The sequence below is a fragment of the Lactuca sativa genome, chromosome 5 (assembly GCF_002870075.4).
Source record: "Lactuca sativa cultivar Salinas chromosome 5, Lsat_Salinas_v11, whole genome shotgun sequence".
In the NCBI taxonomy this organism is placed as follows: Eukaryota; Viridiplantae; Streptophyta; class Magnoliopsida; order Asterales; family Asteraceae; genus Lactuca; species Lactuca sativa.
Window position 1 is genome coordinate 174018935 of NC_056627.2, and position 11885 is coordinate 174030819.

General features: G+C 41.2%; 1 protein-coding gene across 1 annotated transcript; it reads right to left on the reverse strand.

The window, feature by feature from the left end:
• Window positions 1–623: 623 nt before the first annotated feature.
• LOC128134259 (uncharacterized) lies at window positions 624–10906 on the reverse strand. The gene is made up of 3 exons (XM_052771790.1): window positions 10445–10906; window positions 4783–5158; window positions 624–697 (listed from the first exon to the last, which is right to left on the reverse strand). Exons 1-3 carry the CDS (start codon window positions 10904–10906, stop codon window positions 624–626), a joined length of 912 nt encoding a protein of 303 aa, XP_052627750.1.
• Window positions 10907–11885: the final 979 nt, after the last annotated feature.

The following is an 11885-nucleotide window of genomic DNA, read 5'->3' on the forward strand; positions in this document are numbered from 1 at the left end:
AAGTAGCAAGGATAGGAGAATGACCAAGATAGATCAATCCATACACGCGATACGCGTGGGTTGTGAAAAGTGCAATGATCCGCATTTGACGAAAGATTGCCATTTAGACAAAAACAGGAATAAGAAAGCTCAAGTATACTACTCAAGTGGAGACCGCTATGATGAAGATTAGAGAAAGCCAAAAAAGGAATGGTTTCCTTACAATGAGTACAAAAAGCAAAAAATAAGAGAAATATAGGCAAACCAGACGAGGCTACTACCAAAAAGAACAACCTGAAAAGAAAGTTGATTTGGAGTCCATACTTACTAGGTTCATGGAGGCTTAAAAAAACGTCACAATGCAGCGGATGATACTATGAGAAATCATGAAGCTTCCATTAAAGACATTCTGAATCAACTTGGGCATTTGAAAACATTGGTTAACGAGCGGTTACCTCCTAAAAATCCTGATAATAAACCACAACCGCATGTCATGGCCATCGATACTGAAGAAGACACTATTTCTGAGTTTTTAGAAGCCTTGGAAGAAGAGACAAAGTAGCCTAATTCATAGACAAAGCGAATGAAAATCGAAGAAAATAATGTTGCTGAATTACCGACCTCGCGACATGAGGATTCAAACCTCACGACTTGTTATCCGTGTGATCTAGCTTTTCGTCCTCTGCTACCATTTCCTTCTCGAGCCAAAGTTCACCCACTGGAGCAAGAACATATCAAGTTTATGAAGCAAGTAAAGGGTATTCCTATTAATACACCTTTTATTGAATCCTTGGCATAAGTACCCGAATATGCCAAATTTCTTCAAGACTTACTTGACACTCGCCAAAAACTGGAAAAGACCTCCAAGGTATTCCTTAGTGAGCAGAATTAGAAAGTTATTATAGAAGGGATACCACGGAAGATGGGAGATCCTGGACGCCTTACAATTCCATGTGAATTTAGAAATAATATGATGACATATGCTTTAGCCGATTCTGGAGCGAGTATAAATTTGATGCCCTATTCATTTTATGAAAAGCTCAACCTTCGAGAATTGAAGGCTACTAGAATGGCAATTAATATGCCCAACCGTTCAGTGACTCATCCTCGAGGCATAGTTGAGGACATTTTGGTAAAAATTGAAAATTTTATTTTTCCAACTGACTTTGTAGTGCTAGACATGAAGGAGGATAAAGATTTCCCAATTATCCTTGGATGCCCTTTGCTTAATACCGCACGAGCCTTAGTTGATATTCGCGAGTCAAAGTGTACTTTACAACTGGGAGACAAGGAAAGACTTTTGGAGTGGAAGACAGATTCAAGACAGGTTGTGCTCAAAATGAAGTATTTTTCATGGATGAAGAAACCGAGCTTTAGGAGTTGGAGAAATTGATGAAAGAAGAAATTCAAATAATAGAACAAGTCAAGCTTACTAAGCCTAGAGCTTCGATTCCAATGGTTTTCTAGGTCTTTGCTTATAAAACTCCAAAGTCCCTAGTAAGTGAAGAAAGTTTTGTGTCAAGTGATGAAGAAGAAGAAGTTACACAAGACTTGATACAACCAACGTTGGATAAGGAGAATGTTGAAGTTCGGGAGCTACAAAAAGGAAAACTAGAATTGCTACTTGTTCTGGAGAATAAATCGGTAAAACTAAAGCTTGAGGAAGACGATTTAAAGTGAAAAAAGGAAAATTATAAGAAAGCATATCTTTGAAGGGTGCAGGCGTACAAGAAAAGGTGGAGAGAATAGAAGGTGCAAATGGTGATTGAAACGCCAAACAATACAACGTAGGGCGAACGGAGTCTGTCTCGTGACTCCAATAAAAATAAATGCTTCTCGGGAGGCAACCTAAGTTCGGTTTGCATTTTTCTTTTAGTTTTTGCGATTTTAGTTTTGCATTTTGATTAATTTTAATCATCAAAGTCATCTTACTTTTTAAAGATAAGTAAAAATCAAGTGTGGGGTTTCAATTATAGAGTGGTTGAATATTTTTAGGAAAAAATAGAGTTTTTGGTCAAAAACCTCAATAACACGACGTGGGATTAGGTCCACGTCATGATCAAATTCTTTTGCCCAAAAATCCAGTCATTTTCAAACTCCCTGCGTGTGGTTTAACCCTGATGACGTGAGCCATAAAAACACCGGGGGGGGGGGGGGACTAACTTTAACATTAAACTATCATTTGCAACCTAGTCGCATGAACGGACGAACACAACCCCACATTTCGATTTTATGCCGAATTTATTCAATATTTTTTCTTGGTTTCGGTTTCGTTCTTAATCTTCTTTTTCGGTAAGATCTCCATCCATTGTTCTTGTTAATTTCTTCTACTTTTACGTAGTAGAGTTAAGGTTTGTGTTAAAGCCTAAACATCAAAATTGATTCAAATTTATGGGATTTAGAGCTTGCATGTTACTTAGAATCGAGTTATAAGCTAACCCCAACCTTACTTTTAGTTCGGTTTTGTTCCTATAATGTTCGATTTCAATGTGTTCGTCGACCGAACTCACGACGTGGTCTTCGTGACCACGACGTGAGAATTGGGTTTACAGCTCATGTAATTTTATGCCTTTGATTTGATCTATGGTTTTCGTTGTATGGTTTGTTTGCTGGTTATTTTGCAGGTAATATGAGTCCAAGAGTAGCTCCTTCACAGCAACAAATGAATGTTTCAAGTTTACACCCATTTTACGATGTTCCTGATGACCTTCCATAAGAAATGTTGAACAACTAAAAAAAACAAGTTGTGTTGAATGTACAATCATGATTTTGCCATTTCGTCAACCATAAATTGGAACAAGCTAAATGAGATTGGGTTGATGGAGAGGTTGAGCCAGTATCTCACTTAGACATTTTTTGACAACGGGGCATCTTTTACTTGTAACGGATGGAGAAGTTTGCCTTCAATTAAGGAATAAATTTTCAAGGAATTATGTGTGGAGTTTTTCTCGACGGTTTCTTTTTGGCAAACACAGTTGATCCTTATTATGAGCATGCCTTGATTTTTCGTCTAGGTGGTCGATATCGTGAGTGTAGTTTGGCCTTGTTTTCTTAGAGAATGGTCTTGTATGAATAACAAGAAACAATGTCTCCCATTTTTTATAGGCTTTTACGATTGGTCGCTTGGGAATTCTCTCAAGGCATAAATGGGTATGAATTTTGGAATACAATTTCAAATGGCGAGTGATGAGTTAAGAAACTCTTTGATCGTTTAGATCTTTAAACAGGTTAATCACAAAGGCATAAACAAAAATATCAAACACATGAGTGAATCAAAATATGTCGAATGATTCAATAGATTCAAGCCTCAGCAGAGCTCGACAAAGAACTTCCGCTGTAGAGGCTACTAGGGTTACAAACGATAAAACAGAAAAATTTCTATGAATGATCGACTTCAAATCTTACGTACTAAGATGCATGCAAGCATCTATATATACTAAACCCTAGAACATAAAATCACGGATGGACAGGCCCAATATGGATACAAAAATGGACTAAAGAACGAGCCCAAGACGCAACACTTAACGGACCCTACAATCTCCCCCTTAGCGTCAATTGGAGCGAGATATCATTTCGGCTTGCTAGGTCTCGCTGCAGGAACTTTCTTGGTGGTTTCAAACAGACGTGGAATGAGGGCGAGGATGGTCTATCTGAACCGAATATACCACTGGATCATGTCATCAAAATACTTCTTGTCATATGTAGAGTTCTGCTTGCATCGATTGATGATTCCCAGAACATGTTCCAAGCATGCAGTGGTATACAGATGTTTATCCGCCAAGGCGAACAGGCATTTTTGGCCTTCGTTCCTTGTGAACATGACAGAGTTCCGCTTCGGGTCGATTCTTCCCATCTGCATCGCATTTAAATCACTTGCAGAACCAACAGGAGAGATGGTAGGCTTTTTCTTGAAAATACTTACGATCTCCTGATCCATCTTGGCGACCTCCATGATGTAGCAGACCAACATCCTTTTGAAGTGATCAATGATTGGCCCGTATTCAGCTTCGTTGGTGAGGATAATGTTGTGCAGAATGATCCAATCATGTGGATTCAGGTTAGGAAGATCGGCAAGTGAAATAGCATGTTCTGTTTTGGCAGACCCCCTCAGCACTTTGAACCGAACGTTTGTGAAGTTACCCTCCCGAAAGGGTTTTACGATCCAAATGTTAATGATCTTCTGAGCACTCCATGTCTGATACTGTGGCTGAGCAGACCTCAGATAGAATTCAATGATTTCCCTATCAACCTTTGGGTGAGGATGAGGGACATCAGCAATATGGGAGAAAGCGTGAAATATGAAGGCCTTTCGGGTCAGTGGCATATCAAACTGAGAGTCGACAGAATTGATCCGGTCCAAGGAAATCACCGGTTCGAGCCATAGGATGCTGGGAGTATCAATTGCCTTTTTGACAAACTTCTCGAGAGTCCACGGAGGAAATAGAGTTTTTTGACTCTCAAGGAGATCATGAGCCTCCTTCATTTTTCTTTCATTCGCCTCGGCCTCTCTGGCAACGCGAGCACTCATGTCTTCATCCTTTTCCCGACCTTGTTTCTTCAAGAGATCAGCGATGGTCTCTTTATCATCATCGTCATCACTGTCTTCAATAATCTTCTTGCCTTTTTCTTCAGCACCCAAACCTGAAGGTTGACCTGTTGGAGGAGGTTCGGTTGCTTTAGTAGAAGTAGGAGGCGGTTGAGACACATCTTCTCCCCCTTGTTTTGGATGGGCCACGAAATTAGGAAGCCCTTCAATTTTGCTGAGTAGATCAAGGGCGGGAGCAAGCTTCATAGCTAGAGTACGCCTCACATAATAGTTTAGAATGGGATCATGCGCTTCAATAATGTTGGAGAGGGCGGCGTGGACATCCGAAACACACGTAGAAATGACCGCTCGCTCAGATCGGAGAGACGCAACCTCCTTTTCTGATTGGAAGAGTTGAAGACTCTTGAACTTTAGAGCAGTGGTTTTTTGAGCAAGAGCATCCATCACAGAGTTTTCTGAAGCGAGATCTTCTTGCAGCATGGTCAAGCGCTCCTCAACTCTCGCCTGGAAGGTTTTATTGTCATCGTCGAGAGACTGACGAAGACTGTCAAAGGATTGCAATTCGGATGTGAAAGAATTAACCAGCTTCTCGACAAGAGAGTCAAGCTTCGCTGCATTGTAATCAGCGGCTCCCTGTAAAGATTTTAAAAAAGTGTTAGCATCGACAAATAGTTTTTCGACTTTTTCGGTCGCAGCAGCACACCCCTTGGTAGATGCGTCGATAGCAGCAGTGGCAGAGTTGATCAAGGCTTCATGAGCCTTGGTAAACGTATCAACTAGCCCCTGAATGGCAGCCTCTGAGATAGTGGACCGAGAGGAACAGGAGGAAGCGATGAGACTGTCGATTTTCTCGTGAAGTTCCTTGAGATGGTTTTTAGTGACAGGAGCATCATCGTCATCATCACTTTGAACCTGATACGGACTATAGTAGACCGAGTCAAACATCATGTCTTCTCCACCAAGAAAAGGTTGATCATCTGTTGAGTGGTTGGGAGATGAAGGCGAGGGTGGAGGTTCGGTTGTGGTAGTAGGTTCGGGTATGGAAGTTTGTTCTGTAGCGGGTGTGGATTCGGGTGCTGAAGTATGAACCCCCGTATCAGATACGTTGGTTCGAAATCCAGTGGTGGTTGTTGTCATAGCTTCTGTGAAAACAGGAGGTGGTACAGGGATAGAGGTGGGTGGTATTTGAGTAGTGGAGGTTATGGGGGGAATGGAAATAGAGATAGAGACTGGAGGAGGAGATAGTGGTGTAGTTGAAACATGTACCTCGGGTGAAGGCGAACGAGGAGGAGTGTCACCTCGAATCCACTCCTTAGAGTCTGAGCTCTCATCCTCTGATTCACTGGAAGAAGAGGCAAGAATGAGTTTGCGCCTGGGCTGAGTTTTCCTCTTCTTAGGAGGAGGTGATTGAGCTGCCTTCGAAGGTTTTCGCTTCTTTGGAGAAGGAGCTTTCGCTCCTTTGACAACTTTCTTGTCTTTCCCCTTTTCTGGTTTCTTTCCTCTGGGAGCAGGTCTGTCAGCGTCGTGGATTGATTGAATCATTTCTGGAGTGAGCTCTCTGGGGCCTGAACGAAGAAACTCCTTGTAAGTCTTGATGATGCGACTGTCCCTTGGAAGACACGCATACATTGACTCAGGGATGGAGCCAATGAACTGAAATTTAGAAGCATTAGACACTATGATCTTCATTGTGTGGAAAATACCGATCGAGGAGAGTGGAGAATCAGCAACGACAGGGACATGATACTTGTCCATTGCCCACTTTGTGACCAGAGTCCAGAATCCGGCATAAGAGATCTCAGAATGGCGAGAAGTAGACGCAAGGCTTTGAATCAGCTGCTGCCATAAAACCGATCCATAGTCGAGATTGACTCCGTGGTACAGCCCATAGAGAATTGTCATAAACAGTCAGCTAGCCCCATCAGAACCTGCACTTCGTTCTGATAATCCTTTGAACAGCACAGTGAAGAAGCCATTCCACCGAGGAGGAAGACATGATTTCTTGAACTTGGTAACAGTGGTTAGAATTTTGGTATATCCCATGTTGTAAAATATGGAGAACAACTGTCCCGCTGGAATAGACTCAGGGTTAACCCTTGACTCATCAGGCTCGAACCCTAGAAGCGAACATAATCGATGTTTGGAGATGGAGGTTTTGGTATCAAGAATGTCGAAGAAGATGCGATCGACAGACTTGTCATAGTGGGCAGTCGAGAAGATCTGCGTCAAGCACTCCATTGGAACGATTTCAGACTTGGTTAATGCTTGAACCAGTGGAGAGTGCTTAAGACACTCCACGATTGGGAACATGAAAGCGTCATAGACATGTGGGGTGAGATCAATGATCAGGCTTTGTTGAGGTCGGATAGGCAGAATGTGGGAGGTGGCGTGAACAGAAGAAGAATCCGCCATGGAAGAGTGTTTTAGAGAAGAAGATGCACAGTGGGAGAAAATAATTGTTTCTTGCTCTCTGAATTTTGGGTGCAGTAAAGAGGTAAAAGACTTTAGGGTTTACCCATTATACTGTGGGTTAGGGGAGAGAGAAGAATCCGCCCTCAAATCTTCTTGAAAATCGAAGCGTTTCCTGAGTTGATTGATGTGTGACAGATTAGCAACCTCTATGATTACGCTTGAGAGAGAAAAACTCCACCGTTTTGCACGCCTTCCCATCAAGCGCAGTTTTGAATGCCAAAACGTTTAGACTTTCGGCTGAGTCAGCAACTTATCCTTTTAAAATGATCTGTCTTCATAGATAAAAGTAAACACGTGTAGTATTAGCCATAACATCCCGTTGAGAATATTTCATTAAAACCGAAGCCATAAAAATAGCTTATAATGAACGAAACCAGATTTTTGGAAAATCAAAAAGATTTTCGTGCATAGAGTGTCAAAGATGAAGAAATAAAGCAACACATATGTGGGAATTTGTGATGTCAATAAAGACTTTGAACAGTGGATCCCGGGCACGAATCTCTTCCTTCAAAGTCAAGAGAGACTTTAAAGTGTTAGTGTGGTTTCCCGTTGAATTACGATCAATCACTTGTTAAGAAGTGTTGAAAGGCATCTTTTAATAAGGCTTATTTGGGAGGCTTTCGATTCAGTTCAGAATTCCTGATCTTGACATAAGACATAAATCGACTGAAGAACTTGTGAGACCAATGTGGTCTGTTGAACAAGTAGGCTTAGATAATATTTAAGTGACATGTTAGAAATATTTGGTGTGAGATCTCAAAAAAAAATTAAAATTGGATTCGAAGGGAATAAATGTTATGATATGTAACGATTTCATAAGAATCACACAAAAGGAAAATTAGAGACTTCATGGTACAACCACTTGGGTGAATTCGTTAATTCAAAAGTGAAAGCTAGAGCAAGTTTAATTGTTCACCGTCAATGCATAGTAGGTATTGAATTGTGGGTTTCACTAAGCACGTAGTGACACGAAGCTAAGATCACTAACACAGAGATTGTGTAACCATAAACCTCAGTGGTAATTTCTGAGAGTCTCAAGGGTTACTTGTATGAAGCGAATATGATGGACAAAAAATATTAGAGGTGGTATAAAGAAACCAAAGTACCTCTGCTATAATAATAGTGACCAAGCAGAAAACTCTTAACTCATATGAGAAAAGAGTATGGTAGCTCATGATTAGAATAAATGTATCAGCCTAATTGGGAAGACAAGGTTTGTATATACCAAGTGAGTAAGGCTTTATTCAGAATCAGTTGAGGCTTTGGACGACATGCAGCAACATGTTTCTAGGGACACTTAGCTATGGAAAAGTGTGAGAATGATACCTGCCCCTTCGATAATCTGTAAACTATTAATATAAATAAAAGAAGAGACAAAAAGAAAAAGAAAATATTTTTGGAGTTTTTGATATTTTTGTAAAAAGAAAAACAAAACAAACCAAACAAGAAAAAATTTTGTGGAACCGAACCCAAAATAGACCGAACGCTCGGTTCATTTCGGTTCAAAAAAATGTTTTTGGAATTTTTGGAAAAACTATTTTACAAATGGATACAACCAAAAATATCACCTTGTTTAGATAAGTGAAAAAAAATGCAATGGGACCGAACCCGAAATAGACCGAGCGTTCGGTTCATTTCGGTTCCCATGTTAACCGAGCCCAAAATAGACCGAGCGTTCGGTTCATTTCGCTTCCAACATTTAGTTCTGAGAATGTATTTTTGGTACTGACTCCGATTCCATCATACCTAGGCCTTGCAGAATTTTATTAAAACTTGCTTCAGGAAGGGCTTTGGTGAAGATGTCAGCCAGTTGATCATTGGTTCGAACAAAGTGAATCTCTACGTTTCCATCTTCCACATGATCCTTAATAAAGTGATACCTCAGTGCTATATGCTTTGTCTTGGAATGTTGCACTGGGTTATGACAAATCCTAATTGCACTTTCAGAGTCACAATATTGTGGGATCTTTTTCATATTGAGTCCATAGTCCCGGAGTTGGCTTTGGATCCAAATCACATGAGATGTGCAGGAGGAAGCTGTAATGCACTCTGCTTCGGCTGTAGACAGAGAAACACATGTTTGTTTCTTAGATTGCCAGCTTACCAACTTCCCGTCGAGGAATTGACAGCCTCCTGTAGTGCTTTTCCTATCTAAACCACATCCTCCAAGGTCTGCATCTGAGTAGGGTTGAATAAAGAAACCTGAGTTTAAGGGATACCAGAGACCGAGAGAGGTGGTTTGCTTCAAGTACCGGAGGATATTCTTCACTGCCAACATGTGTGGATCACGAGGATTTGCTTGAAACCTGGCACAATAGCACATAGAAAACATTATATCAGGCCTGCTAGTTGTGAGGTACATCAGGGAACCAATCATTTGGCGATATAGCGTTGTGTCAATTGCCGGTTTTTCCAATGATGGTGTGAGCTTGGTCCCAAACGCCATAGGGATTTTGACTTTTGAATCTCTCATCATGCCGAACTTGGCAAGAAGAGTCTTGGTATATGCTTCCTGGTTAATAAAGACGCCTTCGGGTCCCTGTCTAATATTTAAAAGAAGGAAAAAGTTAATCGGACCCATTGAGCTCATTTCAAATTTTGTCTCCATCAACTTTCTGAATTCAGCTGTTAAGCTAGGATTCGTTGAACCAAAGATGATATCATCGACATAGATCTGAACTATCATAAGGTGGTTACCTTCCTTTTTACGAAAGAAGGTTGGTTCAATCGAACCTTGTTTAAATTTAGACATCTTTAAAAACTTAGTTAGTTTTTCATACCATGCCCTAGGTGCTTGTTTCAGACCGTAAACTGCCTTATCTAAGATGTAGCAGGATTTGGATATTTTTCATTCACGAAACCAGGAGGTTGCTCTACGTACACCATTTCTTCAAGTTCCCCATTCAGAAAAGCGCACTTCACATCCATTTGGTAGACCTCGAAATTCTTGTGTGCAGCATAGGCAAGAAATATTCGAACAGATTCCAGCCTTGCTACTGGAGCAAATGTCTCTTCGTAATCGATTCCTTCTTCCTGACAGTATCCTTTTACCACTAACCGAGCCTTATTCCGGATTACATTCCCTTCCTTGTCCATTTTGTTCCTAAACACCCACTTGAGACCACCGACTGAGGCATCTTTCGGTGTTGGAATGAGACGCCAGACCTTATTTCTTTCAAACACATTGAGTTCGTCTTGCATTGCCTGGACCCAATTTAAATGATCAAGGGCAATATTGACGGTCTTCGGCTCAATTTTGGACAGAAAAAAATTAAAAATGCAGAACTCTACTTTGGAGAATAAAGCAGTTTATTTCGCCTTCAGTTGTGAATGAGTTAGAACTTTCTCTGATGCGTCACCCACTATTTGAGATACAGTATGATCTCTGGTCCATTTGGTGAGAGGAGGAAAGTTTGGATCATAGGATGGATTCAATTCAGCATTTACCATTTCTTCCAACTCTGATTGAATGTCATCGTCATAGAGCATATCGAAATTCTCCTCCTCGATAGATGATGAGCCAAGAAATCTTTCTTCAATAGGGCTTTCGGGTTGATCCAAACTTTCGGTTGTTACTGGACTTTCAGGTGCATAGGGGCCTTCGGGTGCAACAGGACTTTCGGTTGCAGAGGGGCTTTCGGTTGCAACAGGACTTTCGGGTGCAGAGGGGTTTTTGGGTGCGTCAAAAATTGGATTCTCCCCCTGAATATGTGAGTGCTGCTCATTTGAAGAGGATAGATTCTCCCCCTCGACCGAAGTACCGCTCTGGGGAGGTTCTTTTTGAACTGGTTCTTCCGCTCCCATTCGTTTGGCTGCATCTTCGACGATCTTCTTAAGGTGATCAATCTTGTTGTCTGCTACCGTGGCTTCAGAGTGAGCTGCTTTCTCAGGTTCATGAAATAGATCCATGAACTAGTCAAAGAGATTGGCGATAGAGGCTGTGACTTGACCTGTTTGAGAGAAAATCTCTCATATTGCTTCTTCAGAGGACTTCAACTTCTTGACATAATTATCATCGAACGTCACATAATAGGTTTCTTCAATTCTTTTAGAACGCTTATTCAAAACCCTGTAAGCCTTTGAAGTAAGAGAATATCCCAGAAAAATACCTTCATCAGCTTTGACATCAAACTTGTTGCGATGTTCTTTGGAGTTGAAGATGAAGCACCTGGAACCGAACACGTGGAAGAATTTGACATTCGGCTTCCTATTATTGATTATCTCATAAGGAGTGAGAGAGAAACGCTTGATGAGATAAGACCTGTTTTGAGTAAAACACGCTGCAGCAATGGCATCAGCCCAGAAATATAAAGGAAGGGAAGCAAAACTTAGCATGGTTTGTGCCGCCTCACACAAGGATCGGTTTCGCCTTTCGACAATTCCATTCTGTTGAGGTGTATAAGGGGCTGAGAAGTTGTGACTGGTCCCTTTTCTGCTAAGAAGTCTTTGAATTCTTTGCTATTGAATTCCAGTCCATTGTCGCTCCTAATGTTTCGAACGACTTTCCTCAGTTGCACTTCGACCTGCTTGATAAAGATTTTCAGTTTGGGAGTCGCCTCAGATTTGTGCTTTAGAAAGAATACCCAAGTAAAACGTGAGAAGTCATCAATAATAACAAGGATATACTTGTTACCGCCAATGCTCTCGATTGATGATGGACCACATAAGTCGATGTGAAGCAACTCAAGTGGTTCAACAACTTTCGTGTTTATGATCGTTGGGTGACTTTGGCGACTTTGTTTCCCCATGTCGCATACAGCGCATAAGTGTTCACGATCGAACTTGAGCAATGGAAGACCCCGAACATGACCGCCGGTGACAAGCTTGTTGATGTCTTTGAAGTTGAGATGTGAAAGCCTTCGGTGCCACAACCAACTTTCGTCTGAGT